Source organism: Gorilla gorilla, chromosome 12 (genome assembly GCF_029281585.2).
Source record: "Gorilla gorilla gorilla isolate KB3781 chromosome 12, NHGRI_mGorGor1-v2.1_pri, whole genome shotgun sequence".
NCBI lineage: Eukaryota > Metazoa > Chordata > Mammalia > Primates > Hominidae > Gorilla > Gorilla gorilla.
Window position 1 is genome coordinate 24,577,152 of NC_073236.2, and position 16,900 is coordinate 24,594,051.

Here is a 16,900-nt window from a genome sequence, read left to right on the forward strand (position 1 = left end):
TCCAACTTTTAAGTATGAAAAAACTGAAGGCTGCTTAGGGCTTAAAGGTTTAAATTAAGGCTATGATTTGTATCCAGATCTGCCTCTCTCTAAAGCATGAGCTTTTCAACATTACAATAGGCTGTCTCACTTTTCACTGATATCAGAGTAACCTTTTTTAAACCATGATGCTGAACATATTCCATTTCCCTGCATAAGCTGATTGCAACTAGTGTAGGTTTAAGTACAAATTTCTTACCAGGAAATCAAAGTTTTTAATTACCCGACTCTCACCTGCATTTCTGGCCTGTTATATTTTCAATCACTTTCTCAGTGACTTCTTATATTGCAGGTTAATCAGGAATATATAATCAGCCTGCCTAGAACATGACTCCACGTCTTGCCTATGTTAGACTCTCAGCCTGGAAACCCTTCTACTTAAAACTTGTCTTCTTATCTCACACCCTTAGCTAGGAAAAGTTTTCTAACTTCTAGGTAGAGCTGGTTCCTCCCTCTTCCAGGCATCTTCACACCTTGTACTAGGCAATGAACTCTTCAACAAGAGGGCCCACTTGTTTTCTACTTTTTTATTCTGCAGAATCTATTGTAGAGCCTTGCTCATACTGGGACTAAAAATACATTTAAAAAATAAAATTAAGCACACTTATTTTCCATAGGAATTTTTGAGTCATTGGTTCCCTGAATAGCCCTACTCCCCTTCTCTATTTTGAAGAAGGATGTATAGTTTTCCAAAACATTCTTGTTTGACCAATGCGATTAGTTCATTTAGTCAAAGCATTTGCACTGTTTCTAACTTTTCTCCCTTAAGAAACACTTTTGCTCAAGCAGAGCATTTAGTGCATGTCTCCTTTAATGGATTCCTGCTAAGAGCTAACAACTGGATTATTGAATCTTCTCCTTCAAAACCACGCTTTGACTTATTACAAGATTATTTTTCTCAGTTACACTTGATTCTTTATAGGTACCATTTTCTGCCCCTGGCCTTGTTTAAAATCGAATTGTGATGGCTCTTCCCCTGACTTATCTTTTAAAGCTATTATCATTTACTTCATTTTTTTTTAGGCCTTTACTGGAAAATTTCTGGCTGTAACACTTTCTTATAATTTCTATTTCTATTCCAGGTTTCTGCTTAAGCACAATGTTGCATTAATAAGGGTCAGTCGAAGTTTCAACAGCATTTAATCTTACACTTTAAATTTTTGTTCACATTTTATGGTCTTGACACATTTACTGTAATAAAGGGAAATCATTAATTCACTAAGAAATGTGTAAAAACTACAGTTTTGCTTTTGATTAATTTCCACATTCATCATTACTTTGCTACTAATTTACCATGCATTGAAGAAACTGAGGGTGCAAAACATGATTTTTTTTTCTTTGTTTAAAAAGAACTGTCTTAGAAACCAAATGAGGCTAAAAATGTACCTGTGTTTTGGCTGTCAAAGGGGAGAAGATTACTTCTTCTTGAACATGTTTTCTGTCTCATCCTCATGTTTCCTTTATTTCTACCAAATACACCATACCATTCTCCACTTTTTTTCTTGAAGTAAAGGAAAGCTATAGCCATAGCCACTGTCATATTAACTCTGAAAATAGGTTTTTTCCTTTATGAAGAGGAAAGAAATCTTAATTTACCTTTGGCTTATGGAAGAAAATCATCTAAAATTTTATAATGACAGCTACATCTTGAACATTTTTGAATACTGTTGTTATGAAACAAAATCATACTTGAGCCTAGAGGTCAAATATCTCACCAATATTGGCAGCAGGCAATTGAATAACGATTTTTTGTTTTTGTTTTGCACTTGTATAATTGATACTAAAGTGGTAGTGACTACTAAAATTAATGAAAGGGAATCTATAGTTTTTACACTATAACTAGGGCAAGTTGGGAAGGTATCAAAATTATAGTTATGAGACTGAAAGTTTAAAACAGATCACTACCTATGACGCACACAATTGCAAGCCCTTTTTCATAGATCAGTCAATGAAGTCTTTGCAAAAACCCAAAGAGGGTTATTTTGGATTTTAGGGGAGGAGAAAACTGAGACTCATAAAGTTAAATAAACTCTCCTCCTTTATTGTATTGTTTTGTTAAATATAGGTTTTTATTCTTATTTTTAACAACACAAATATTTGTAGAAAAATTTAGAGAATGCAGAATAAGCAAGAGAAAAATAAACACAATGTATTGCTATCCCCCCAGTTTTCTTAACGGTGTATTACACATTTTTGTGTAACCTGCTTTTCTGCTTTAAAATGTCATGACCTTTTCCAACCATAAGTATGTTATTTTTCATATGTCAGTTTTAATGGCTATAATATTCTCCTCAGTGTTTTTGAGGGTCTTTGAGAGCACTCAGTAAGTAGCACCTGTCTTTTCTACCCAATTCAATTGAAAAATAGACAGCAAGTGGAGAACCAGAATATCACCCTATTTCTAATTAAGGCACAATTGGAAGGCACAGCTTACAATGAGAGAAAAAATTGGCTTGCTCACTGCATCCCTTGGAAGTTTGTTGAGCTGTGAGAAGAACCCACTTCAGGGAAAGCTTAAAGCCAGGGAGCAGGAAATCCCTGCCCTGCACTGGCCCTGGCTAGAGGAAAGAAGAAAAGAAGCAACTTCTCCAAGCAGAGAAATTTTGATCATGTCTACCCAATACCTGTAACACACCAACCACTGTAAAGCTGGTGGTCCTCTGCTCTGGGGATGAGGAAGTGGTGGAAAAGGAAGCCAGGCAGACTGCGGAGGATGCCACAAAACAAAGGTGAGGAAGGAGGCATTCCCCTGTGATATATGAAGTTCCTATTACTCATTTAATCAATCCCCTATTGTTGTACACTTAGGTTGTTTCAAAACAACAATGAAATTAAATGCATTTGTAATTAATTATTGTGTACATTATAGAAATTTTCTTTAAATGAAACTATAAGTAAAATTCCTGGGACAATGTTTTTAACATGTTTAAAGCTTTTGATGCATTTTACCACATTTTACTCAGGAAAGTTTTGTCAATTTACATTACCACTCAGTAATGTATAACCTCATTTATTTTTAATAAGTGTATTTGAACCCAGTAAAGTTGGCTCTGGAGCCCAAATTATTAATCTTAACAAAATACTGCTAGTTACTAAATAAAAAAAAACTGTAAAATTCATGAAATTTCTCTGACTCCATAAACTTTCAATGGATAATTTCTATATCTGTCCATACTGCCTGGGAGTGGAGAATTATAATGGTCATGAAAGTGGCCTTTGGCCTTGGACTCCTCCTGGCTTTGAATTCTGAATTTGCCCTTAACTAGAGCTGTGGCAAGTTATCATAGATGTTCAAGCAACTCTGCTCCTCACAGTGCTAATAAAGACATGCACAAGACTGGGTAATTCATAAAAAAAGAGGTTTAATTAACTAACTGTTTGGCATGACTGGGGAGGCCTCAGGAAACTTACAATCATGGCAGAAGGTGAAGGAAGCACATCCTTATTCACATGGCAGCGGCAAGGAGAAGTGCCAAGCAAAAGGGGAAAAAGCACCACTCACTATCAGGAGAACAGGACATGGGAAACCTCCCCCCAATTCAATTATCTCCCACTGGGTTCCTCCCATGACATGTGTGGATTATGGGAAGTACAATTCAACATGAGATTTGGGTGGGGACACAGCCAACTCATATCAGCATCCACCACATCAAACCCACTGAGTGAGCTACATTTTTGCTGCGTGGGATGAAAATGTCCACACAGCACAGAGAAGAATATGTGCTTCATAGAGTAATGATAGTCAGCTTAACACAAGATGCTTCCATGAGAGGCTGATGGTCAGCCCTGAGATCAGTAACCAGAAGCCGTGACTTCCAGAAGGCTGCCTGGATCTGGTTAGTGAGGACTTCAGTAGTGAAGTGACCAGCAATAGGAGTAGCTCCAGTGGCAGCAGCGAACTTCAGCACAGCCCACTGGCCAGGATTCCTGGATGACCTGACATTGACATCAGCAGAGTTTTCAAGGGCAACAATGGCATAAGCTGTCAGCAGAAGCTTCTCCCAGGTCCTCTTCAGATTTAGGATGTAGATGCCATCAGTTTTCCTTTTATAGGTGTACTGTTCCATTTGGAAGGGTTGGTGCCACCTAGCAGGTTCCAGCTACTAGGAACTAGAGAGCATCTTCCTCCTTCATTTGCAGGACATCAAGGACTCCCGACATTGTGAAAGTTTCCATTTAAGTTACCATGGGAACCCAGAGCAACACATGTGGACTCCTGTCTGGATAGTGCAGAAACCTAAACCTGCTTTATTATATCCACCCACGTTTTCAAATTTCCAGCATTTTTATCCGACCTTTAAAGATAGTAAAGAAGTCAGAGTATTTTTTAAGTATATAAAATAATTACCTTATTAATCAGACAAGACTTTACTATAAAACCAAATACTTCTGAGTAACAATATTGAATATTAACATGGTAAAAAGGCATCAGGATGAGTTCTTTTATGGAGAGGTCCTAAAAATATATAATATTGAAATGTGTGTGTGACACATGTAAGTTATATTGCACTCAGAAGTGTTGGGAATTCTTTGAGAGATTGGTTTATATTTGAGAACCTGCATGAGTCTAAGATGGCTCTCATCTTCTTCTAGAAAAGAACAAATGTGAAATAAGACCCCTATTATTTCTTTAGGTCTTACTGAGATTTCTTCTTTTGCAAGAGGATGTGAGTTTTCTGTAATAACACCATACTTCACATTGGATCACTAGGTAGTTATGGACTAATCTAGGGCTGAGGGAGAGATTTTTGTGACACACTTTATAATAGACTTTCAGCGTTTTTCAGAAAGAAAATCCCACTGAGGATACAAAGTTTATATTTTTCTTTGTAACACATCACAATAAAGATGATACTCTGCTGGTATTTGAGATTCATGTTATCTGCAGGAAAACTTAAAGTGTTTTGTTCTATGTGACAGTGACACTATGTCTAAGAATGCTAAGGCAGAGAAAAATGGAGATTTAGGTAATATTTATATAGATAAGAAAGAAAGTTTAGGCTCATAGTCCAGAAAGTAAACTGCTAATTCTTGCCTAGTATGTTTTTTTAAAATTTTTTTAATTCCTTGAGTCTCCTCAGTTTTGCATGATTTTGACACTGTTTGCAAGACAATTCTACATTATCTCTCCTTGTCTTTTGGTTTGAATTAAAAGTAATTTAGGATAATTTCAGTTTACCTAAAATTAGTGAATCTAATTCTTTACCTGGTAAAAAAAAAATTTGTTCTTTGTCTTCCATAATCTGTCCCTCTGTAATTATTAATTTTACATGTTAAGGTCCAGATATTTGGTCAAACACTATTTTGAATTCTGCTGTGAAGGAATTTTTAAGATGATATTAACATGTAAATTAGTAGACTTTGAGTGAAGCAGATTAACCTCCATAATCTAGGTGGGCCTCATTTCATCAGGTGAAGCCCTTAATGGTGGGGGGATGGAAAGACTGACCTCTCCTAACATCTTTCTCTCCTGAGGAAGAGGGAATCTGGCAGCAGACTGCCTTAGACTTGAGCTGCAACATTCATTCTTTCCTGGGTCTCCAGCTTGCTGGTCTATCCTGCAGATTTTGGACTTACTAGCCTCCACAATCACATAAGCCAATTTCTTAAAATAAATCTATTTCTCTCTCTCTCTGTCTCTTTCTCCATCCATTCATCCATTCATCCATCTGTCTACACATTTTTTATTGTTTATTTTTCTCTGGAGAATCTTGACGGATACACCATCTGTTTATCAATCATTCTTGAAACAGAAAATTCTACCTATGTATGCACCTTGACTGGAAAGAGTTTTTGCCAAGTCTGTACTATACCTAGTTAAGGCATATTTAGAAACATGGCCGTGGGAAAACAAAAAACAGCAAGATTAAAACATAGAGATATATATCCTAATTCTACAAGGATGTTTCTGGCTTTACTTATGTGTGTATTAAGGTTTTTCTTCTCTTCTTCCACACTATTTTCTTATAGTTGGCATATGGTAATATAGTAAGAAAAAATACACATATATTTCTTCTTGCAATATATATTCATTGGGATGTTTAACAGTGAGTGTCAACCTGATTGGATTGAAGGATGCAAAGTATTGATCCTGGGTGTGTCTGTAAGGGTGTTGCCAAAGAGATTAACATTTGAGTCAGTGGGCTGGGAAAGGCAGACCCACCCTCAATGTGGGTGGGCACAATCTAATCAGCTGCCAGTGTGGCCAGAATATAAAGCAGGCAGAAAAACGTGAAAAGGCTAGACTGGCTTAGCCTCCCATTCTACATCTGTCTCCCATGCTGAAAATCGGACTCCAAGTTCTTCAGCTTTGGGATTCGGACTGGTTTCCTTGCTCCTCAGCTTGTAGACAGCCTACTGTGGGACGCTGTGATCGTCTGAGTTAATACTACTTAATAAACTCCCTGAGAATATATATCCTATTCTTTCGCTCTGGAGAACTCTGACTAATACATTCATATATACATAGTTTTTAAAACATATATATATAATATATAATATATATTATATATAATTTATATAATATATAATATATATTATATATAATTTATATATATTTATATTATATATATGTTATATATATAATATATTTATATTATATATAGTAATATATGTGTATATTGCAATACATACATGTATACATATGTGTATACGTTGTATATATGTATATTGCAATATGTATGTTGCAAAGATGGGCTGCCGCACCCTATTCCCACCAGCCACCCTCACATGCAGCCACATGGCCTGCAGTACTCGACACTGCTTCCCTGTTGCTGAAAGCTCCTCGGTGGCCTCTGGGCTAAGTCCTGTCTCTGTAGTGTGGCCTCCAAGGCCCGCCAGCCACAGCCCTCCCTTCCCCTGCATGCAGCATGAACACCCTGCACTGTGCTCCCAGTTCCCCCCAGGCCCCTGCACAAGTGGCCTCCTCTCCCTAGAAGGGCCAGCAGCACGCTGTGTGGCAGCTTAGACATCCCTTCTCTTGCCTTCGTGCTCCTCCCACAGGGACCAGCATGATCCCCTCCCCTAGTCCTATTTGGGCTCAGCCAGTATTTCTGTGCAATGTTGTTGCAGGTTCTGCCCCACCACCGTCACAGGAATCCTAAGAGCATTGGCGTGAGGCTCGGTGGAGGGCATGTTGGACCATGTCTTCTGATGACTTTCCCCCACAGAGGGGCTTGGGGGTCAGGCTCACTCGTTTCCCAAACTCACTCTTTCCCCCACAGGCAACCCACTCCCTCTCCTCCATCTCTCCCCAAGACCCGCAGCAGACACCACCAGACTCTGAGGCAGGGAGGAAGGACTTCATTTGCCAATGGAGGCTTTTACTGGGGGGACTCGGGATGGCGCCCGGCCTGAGGGCCCGGGAAAGGCACACAGTGGCGGTGGGGTCTCTCTCGGGCAGGCGCTGGCTCTGCAGACAGCTCCCCCTGGTGACCCGTTTGGGACTGAGCTGGGAACATGGTGTCCGCACTCCCGGCTAGCAAGCAGAGGCCCGTGTGGCCAGGTGGCGGCTGGTAGTGTAGGCTGGCGGGGTGACAGCCACAGGGGCTGGGTTTGGCACCGGTGGGAGCAGGGGCCCCAGGGGACTCAGAGGCTGGGCTGCCCCCGCTGCTGGCAGGGTAGTCACATTGGCCACAGAGATGGCTACGAATAGGGAATCCAATAAATTAGGCTGTAGAAAGAGAAGGTGAGGGGCTGAGGGGGCGGGGACTACATTCTCGCTCCGCAGGCAGTGCTGTGCGTCCCTCTCCCGTGGGATCTTCGGGGCTCTTGTGGGGGAGAGGATGCAGGTGAGGCGCTCTGTGTGACCGTGGGTACCACTGGGCGGCTTTTATGGCATCGCATGGGATGGGAGCCTTGGCTGGCCACCCTTAGGGGATGGACCGTGGGGTCTTTGAGAGACTGACGAGGAGGGAGGCCACCTGCAGCGCCAGGGGCTGTGGCCTGAGGGGCTCCTGGGGCTCGGCTGCGCTGCTGTGTGGCCAGCACTGGGCCCCTTGTACCCCAGCTTCCTCCATGGAGCAAAGTAGAGGACTCACTGCCCTGGACAGAGCCCAGTCACTGTGGAACAGCCCCCCCAGGGAGTGGGAGGGACAGGGCGAGGGTTACGCAGGGCGCCACCCTCCACATCTACTTTCCCGAGGTCGGGAAGGGTCTTCTAGGACGAGGGGCCAGGCATGCAGGGGAGGGGTGTGTGCGCAGGTGGGTGCTGCTGTCTCCTTCATGTGATTCGAGCTTGGGGGCGGGGCAGGGGCTGGGGACGGTGGCGTCAGGTGGAGGCACCCTGGAGGCCACCAGGGCCTTGCGGGCTAGGTGCCGGTACGTGCGCTGGGGCCACGGCCTCGCCCAGGATTTGGCAGAGCTCCTGGAGGTGCCGCTGCATCTTGGGAATGCCCGCCAGCTGCTGCTCCAGCCGCTGCTTCTCCTCTGTCAAGCTCAGGCGGGCAGCCGAGTCCAGCTTCTCGAACTTCCAGCCGCCCTCCCCATCGAACTGTAGCAAGTGTGTGTGGTACTCCCTGGCCAGGAGAGGGACAGGGTCAGGGGCACAGCACGAGGGCTGCTAATGACAGCCGCCTGCTGCTGCCGCCTGGCCCAACAGGGCACCTCCTCCCCTCAGGCAGCCACTCCCACTGGCCCCAGGCAGGGAGACAGGGCACCTACCACAGGGAGGGCCAGTTGGTGATGGAGAGCAGGGCAATGCCTGTGTCCTTGGCCGCCTGGAAGATCTTGCCTTCCACGTCGATGCTCACAGCACTGGTGCATTCATCCAGGAGGGCGTACTTGGGCCTGGGGGTCCGGGCCGAGAGGAGAGTCTGTGCACCCTCCAGGGCCCAACACCCCAGCCCGGCTCAGGCTCCACTGAGCCCAGGCCTCCCCACAGCTGCTACTTCTCCTTCCAGGGGACCCCAGGGAGCCTGCTGGCCTGGAGTGCTCACCTGTGGTAGAACATGCGGGCCATGCCGATTCTCTGCTTCTCGCCACCCGGCAGGACATCCTTCCAGTCACACATAGCCTCCCAACCTAGGTGGGGGCAATGGTCTTGGCTCAGTTCCCCCAGCACCCAGACCCGGGGGCCAGCTGGGGAGCTGGGGGAGCTGGGGGAGCTGCGGGAATGAGCTAGCTGTGACGACAGGACCCCTGTGCCTCTGCGTCCTTGTCTGTCTGACAGGCATTAATCATGGAGGAGTGGGGACTGGAATCGTGCCTTCCCCCGCAAGAGATATGGTGAAATCCAAGCCCCAAAACTTCAGTGTGACCTTATTTGGAGACACGGCCTTCGCAGAGGTGATCACACTAAGATGAGGTCATCAGAGCGGACCCTAATTCAATATGACTGTGTCCTCATAAAAAGGGGGTGTGCGAGCAGAGGACGTGCACAGGGGAACACGAGGTGAAGATATACAAGGAGAAGTGGACCATCTGCGAGCCGAGGACAGAGGCCTGGAACACATCCTTCTGTCATGGCACCCAGAAGGAACCCACCCTGCTGGTACCAGGATCTCGGACTGCTGGATCCAGGAGATGATCCACCCCTGCGGTTTATGGCAGCCCCCAGACACCCATACAGTTCCTTGGCACAGAGCTCCAGAGCAGCCTGAGTGCTCTCCCCAGACCGGGGGCTTGTCACCCACAGGGGTTGGGCCTCCTGTCACTGCCCCGTGCCAGCACTTTGGCAAGGCTCGAGTGGGCTGCTTGAACGAGCAGGTGAGCCGGCTGCTCCATTAGGCCAGGGCGCTGTGGCAGAAGTGGCCCCTCCTGTCTTCTCGCCCATGCTGCCTTCCCCAGCGGCCCAGGGCTAGAAGTGGCAACAGGGTATATGGCCACCCAGAGTAGAGATTATGCTTCCCAGGTGGCCTTGTGGTCAGGTGTGAGCATGAGACTAAGTTGTGGCCAATGAGATATAACTGTAAGTATTCAATATGGCAGCTTCTGGAACCTTCCTTAAAAGATAGAAGGCACATACCTTTTGCCCCTTCCCTTCTTTTTTTTGCACACAAGAAAGTCAGTGTTTGAGTCTTCTAAAATCTTCCTATTTCCAATTTGCAGACTACCATTGATTCCTAAACAAAGATCTAATTTTTGACTCAGAGACGTGGCAAGGTAGTGAATCACCATTATAATTTAACAATCTTCAAGATAAAATTATCACTCTGATATTTAGGTTTTGCCCAATTATTAAGATATTTGGGTGTTTCGTTAAGAATGGAAGACTCTAGTCTCTTGAGCAGAGACTATAAAGGCCTCAGATGATCATTTTTAATTTTATGCTCTTTTCTTTAACACCTTCAACACAGTTGGAAGCAGCCGATATTCCCCAGAGTTGTTGTGTTTTTTAAAGCAAATGCATGGTTCAGTGGTAGAAAACAGGGCTGATCCAAGCTGTTTTCAGTAAACACTTCATTTCAGGTGACCTATTTCATATTAAATAATCTCTAGATCCTGTCTTCCAAACTAACTAGATCAGATAACCTACCCTGGATTTTCTCCTTTTAGGGTCTGTGAGCTGCAGTCACTTTTGTGAAAATGATTGCAATGACTAGAGTTGTAGATGGGGAAAATGTTTTGACTAATTTAAACATAGTGGTATTTCATATGAGAATTTAAGTTACACACATTTGAAAATTATAATGGAGTCTCTTGGCTGAGCTTTAAAATAAATAGCGTTTAGGCTAAAAAGGGAACTGCTGCCTCTCCTAAAATCAGAAAGATGTTACAGTAATTCTCCCTTCTCTAGAATTATCAGGAAGCACGTTTGTGATGATTTACTTTTGCTCTTGGGAGTGTGAGCCCGTGTAGTCGTGGAACCATCAATTAGAACGGTGGCTTTCTGATCCCAAAGTCATTCATTCTGAAAACAATATTTTTCATACATTTGAAAGTGAGAAGTTTTGAGCTTACCATTCCCAAGTAACTCTCTTAATAAGAGGCATCAGCATGCTTCAGTGACAGCTGTCACCTTCCAGTGCTGAGAGTCATCTTTGAGTTCTCCATTTCACTCCCTACACTCCAATTTAGCTGCAGTTCTCTTGGCCAGTCCTATGAAATACATCCATGGCCTAACAACTTCTCACCACTACTACCACATCCTGACAGCATTCTCACCAAAGTCACTACCTTTTTTCTCTGGATAACAGTAACCTTCCAATTTATTTGCTCACATAACCTGTTTATTCTACACAGTGCACCAGATACACCCCTTTGAAATGCAAACACAATCATGTTATTCTCTGGTGAAATTATCTCATATATTCCTATCGCATTTAAAATTAATTCAGAATCATCCCATGATTATCAAAACCCTACATGCTCTTCCACACCATGGTTTACTTCCAAGATATCTCTTCAACTTTCTTTTCACTGCACTGAATTGGTGACTAATAGTCATATTTTTGTTTTTGCTCAAAAAGTCTTGACTTGTAAATTTTTCAGTTTCTCCTTTATCCACAGGTAACTGTTTCCTCATAAGGCGAATTGCTTGCTTCCTTGAGTTCTGCTCTCAAAAATACCCTTCATTTTCTACCTAATATTAATAACTTTAATCATTCATTATTCCATTACTATGCTCTATAGTGTATACAATTTCTGTTCTTTGTCATGTTATTAACTAAGTTATTTATTTGTTCCAGTAACGTATTCCATAAATATCATACACATAAAAAATTATGTTATTTTTATTGCTGTATGCTCAGCTGCCCAATAACTGTCTGAAGATTAACATATTTGTTAAATGCACAAATACATTCTTTCACAAATGTCAGTTTAATAATTTTATATTAAACTCCCTCTATACTTACAATATGAATTAGATAATTCAGAATAAACATTCCATTGGATAAAACTAAACAATTTGTTATAAAACATCCTTAAAAGCATCAGAAAGTTAATACAGCAATGAAGAATTACAGGACCAAATTAAGAATGGTATGGAAGCCTGTTTGTGAGGCTTATTTTTGGGTTATCGCTTTACTTAGAGTGACTATAAATCTCAAAAGAGAACTAAAGGGAGAAATAACCATATCAACTCACATGGTAAGGGTATTTAAACATCTCTTAGGAATTGAGATAATTGAAAGAAAAGAGAAAGGGAGAAAGAGAAACAGAGCAAAAGGGATAATGAAGTAGAGACAGAAGAAGAGAAAGGAAGAGGAAGAAAAGTAAAAAGGAGGAGAAGGGGGAGGGAGGAAGAAAGAAAGGTGAAAAGAAAGAATGCTAAAGTTTTCAACAACATAATTTATCCTTTTAGAATATGAATGTTGGTCTATTTGATGATGTCCCACAGATTCATTAGTCTTTGCTCATTTTTTATCTGTTTCTCAGAGTCAATATTTTCCATTTTCTTATCTTCAAGCTCATGTCTTCTTCTGTGTGTGCAAATATACTCTTAAATCCCTCTGATTTTTAAATTTTTGTCGTTGTAGTTTTCCGCTCCAGAATTTCTGTTATCTCTTTGTTGATATTCCTGCTTTTTAATATTTTTTCTGATTCCTTGATTTCTTTGTTTATGTTTTCCTTTTGACATTTGAGTATAATGAAGAGAGTTGTTTTAAAGTCTTTGTCTAGTAAGTTTGATGTCTGGGTTTCCTTAGAGATATTCTCTGTCAATTTGTTTTGTTCCTTTGAATGAGCCATACTTTCCCATTCTTTGTGTGCCTTGTAACTTTTTTTGAAAACTGGACATTATAATAATTATAATTACTATGTGGTTACTCTGTAAATCAGAACCCCCCCTACAAACACAGTAAGGTTTTGTGGTTTTAAATTTTCTTTACTTATTATATCGTTAAGGATTTTTTATAGTGAAATTTTCCAAAGTGATTTACAAAATTGTTTGCTTTATAGGGTGTGGTCACCGAAGTCTTTTTGTTTCCTTAACAAATGTTAAGCTAATGTTTTGACAGTGATTTTCTTGTATGTCAGGAACTAAGCAAACAGGCAAATACAACAAAAACAGAGAAAAACAAGTAATCATTATCCAGCAAAATATGTCTCTAGGCCATGCAGACTGGCTTTGTGCTGGGTTCTTTAAAGCCGGGACAAAGTGTGTGTTCACTCTTGCACTGAGTGAAGTTCAAGTTCACTCTTGCACAGAGCTTGCAGTGAGGGGAGGGATCAGCCAAGGTAAAAGTGTAGGGTCTTCTTATGACATTTGTCAGCATGTGGCTTAACCTATGCATACATGTGACTTTCTAGACTCTCCCATGTACGTGAATGATTTTGAATGTCTTAGTTTTCCAAATACTCTTCTCCAACTTTTCTTCCTGTGCTGAAGGTGATCTACTATATGTGTAAATTCTAATTTTTGCCCTAAGCATCCGTGGTTTGTTAGGTCTCCTTGCAGAGTTTCTTAAAAATGTGCATTCCTTATCTGTTCTTTATTCTAGCAACACAGAAAAAAACAGCCTTTCATGAGTCCTTTAGATATCCCCCAGACCTGTCTGAACAGACACTCGAGTCCATTCGATTATTCCACTCGATTCCATTTGATGATGATTCTATTCGAGTCCATTCGATGATTCCATTCCATTCCATTTGATGATGATTGCATTCGATTCCATTCGATGATGATTCCATTTGATTCCATTCGATGATTGCATTCGATTCCATTAGATGATGATTCCATTCAATTCCATTTGATGATTCCATTCGATTCCATTCGATGATTCATTTCGATTCCATTCAATGATTATTCCGTTTGATTCCATTCGATGATTCCATTTGATGCCATGTGATGATGATTCCATTCGATTCCATTCCATGATTCCATTCGATTCCATTCGATGATGATTCCATTTGATTCCAGTCGATGATTCCATTCGATTTCATTCTAAGATTTCATTCAATTCTGTTCAATGATTATTCCATTCAGTTCCTTTCGATGATTCCGTTCAATTCCATTCGATGATGATTCCATTCGATTCCATTCGATGTTCCATTTGATTCCATTCGATGTTTCCTTTCGATACCATTCGATGATGATTCCATGCGATTCCATGTGATGATGATTCCATGTGATTCCATGTGATGATGATTCCATTGGATTCCATGCAATGATGATTCCATTCGATTCAATTCCATGATTCCATTCGATTCCATTGGATGGTGATTCCATTCGATTCCATTCGATGATTCCTTTGGATTCCATTGGATTATTCCACTCGATGATGACACCATTCGATTCCGTTCGATGATTCCATTTGATTCCATTCGATGATTCCATTCGATGATTATCCCTTTCGATTCCATTGGATGATTCCATTCGATTCCAGTCGATGATTCCATTCAATTCCATTCTATGATGATTCCATTCGAGTTCATGCGATGATTACATTTGATTCCATTTGATGATTCCATTCGATTCCATTCAATGATTCCATTTGATTCCATTGGATGATGATTCCATTCTATGATGATTCCATTTGATTCAATTCAATGACGATTCTATTCGATTCCATTTGATTCCATTCGATGATTATTCCATTCGATTCCATTTGATGATTCCATTCGATTCCATTCGATGATGATTCCATTTGATACCGTTGGATGTCTCCATTAGATTCCATTCGATGATGATTCCATTCGATTCCATTCGTTGATTCCATTTGATTCCATTTTATGATTCCATTCGATTCCATTTGATGATTCCATTCGATTACATGGGATGATTCCATTTGATGATGACACCATTTGATTCCATTCGGTGATTCCATTCTATTCCATTCGATGATTCCATTTGATGATTATTCCATTCGATTCCATTCGATGATTACATTTGCTTCCATGTGATGATGTTTCCATTCGATTCCATTCCATGATTCCTTTCGATTCCATTCAAAGATGATTCCATTCAATTCCATTCAATAATTCCATTTGATTCATTTCGATGATTCCATTCGATTCCATTCGATGATGATTGCATTTGATTCCATTCAATGATTCCATTTGATGATGATTGCATTTGATTCCATTCGATGATTCCATTCGATGATTCCATTCGATTCCATTCGAATATGATTCCATTCGATTCCATTCGATTTATTCCATTTGATTCCATTCGATGATTCCTTTTGATACCATTCGATGATGATTCCATTTGATTCCATGTGATGATTCCTTTCGATTCTATGCGATGATGATTCCATTCGATTCCATTCGATGATTCCATTAGATTCCATGTGATGATGACTCAATTCGATTCCATTGGATGACTCCATTTGATTCCATTCGATGATTCCATTCGATGATGACACCATTCGATTCTGTTCAATGATTCCATATGATTCCGTTCGATGATTCCATTTGATGATTATTAAATTCGATTCCATTGGATGATACCATTCGTATCCATTCAATGATGATTCCATTCAATTCCATTCGTTGATTCCATTCGATTATGATTCCATTCAATTGCTTTTGATGATTCCATTTGATTCTATTCAATGACTCCATTCGATTCCATTCGATGATGATTCCATTTGATTCAATTTGATAATGATTCCATTTGTTCATGATTCCATTCAATTCCATTTGATGATGATTCCATTCGATTCCATTTGATGATTCCATTCGATTCCATTTCATGATGATTTCATTCGTTTCCATCTGATGATTCCATTTGATTCCATTCGATCATGATTTCATTCGATTCCATTGGATGACTCCATTCGATTCCATTTGATGATGATTCCATTCGATTCCATTCAATGATCCCATTCAATTCCATTCTATTATTCCATTCGATTCCATTCAAGGATTCCATTCAATTCCATTGGATGATGCCATTCAATGATGACACCTTTCGATTCCATTCGATGATTCCATTCAATGATTCCATTTGATGTTTATTCCATTCAATTGCATTTGATGATTCCATTTGCTTCCATGTGATGATGTTTCCATTCGATTCCATTCCATGATTCCATTTGATGATGATTCCATTTGATTCCATTTGATGATTCCATTCTATTGCATTTGAGGATTCCTTTTGATTCCATTGAATGATTATTGCATTCGATTCCTTTCGATGATTCCATTCGATTCCATTCGATTCCATTCAATGATGATTCCATTAGATTCCATTGAATGACTCCATTCGATTCCAAACGATGATGATTCCATTCGATTCCATTCGATTCCATTCAATGATTCCATTCGATTCCATTGGATGATTACATTCGATGATGACACCATTCCATTCTATTCCATTCGATGCTTCCATATGATTCCATTCGATGATGCCATTTGATGATTATTCCATTCGATTCCATTGGATGATTCCATTTGAATCCATTCGATGATGATTCCATTCAATTCCATTCGTTGATTCCATTCGATTCCATTCGATGATGATTCCATTCGATTCCTTTTAATGATTCCGTTTGATTCCATTCAATGATTCCATTTGATTCCATTCAATGATGATTCCATTCAAATCCATTTGATGATGATTCCATTTGATGATGATTCCATTTGATGATGATTCCATTTGATTCCATGTGATGATTCCATTCGATTCCATTCGATGAATCCATTCGATTCCATGTGATGATGATTCCATTCGATTCCATTGCATGATTCCATTCGATTCCATTGCATGATTCCATTCGATTCCATTCAATGATGATTCCATTCGATTCCATTGGATGACTCCATTCGATTCCATGTGATGATGATTCCATTTGATTCCATTGGATGATTCCATTCGATTCCATTGGATGATTCCATTCGATTCCATTCAATAATTCCATTCAATGTCTATTCCATTCGATTGCATTTGATGATTCTATTTGCTTCCATGCGATGATGTTTCTATTCGATTCCATTCCATGATTCCATTCGATTCCATTCAATGATGATTTCATTC

The 16,900-nt window shown here is 40.7% G+C and overlaps 1 protein-coding gene across 4 annotated transcripts in view; it reads right to left on the minus strand.

Annotated features, from left to right (window-relative positions):
- Positions 1-7,333: 7,333 nt before the first annotated feature.
- LOC101136771 (ATP-binding cassette sub-family D member 1-like) overlaps positions 7,334-16,900 on the minus strand; it is a 72,237-nt gene continuing 62,670 nt past the window's right edge. For all 4 annotated transcript variants that reach the window (XM_063695500.1, XM_063695499.1, XM_063695498.1 and 1 more), the window contains 3 exons: positions 8,976-9,060; positions 8,701-8,826; positions 7,334-8,555 (listed from right to left, as the gene is read on the minus strand). In XM_063695500.1, the coding sequence (XP_063551570.1) occupies positions 8,309-8,555; positions 8,701-8,826; positions 8,976-9,060 (458 nt within the window). In that variant the 3' untranslated portion in view covers positions 7,334-8,308. The remainder of the gene's footprint in view (positions 8,556-8,700; positions 8,827-8,975; positions 9,061-16,900) is intronic.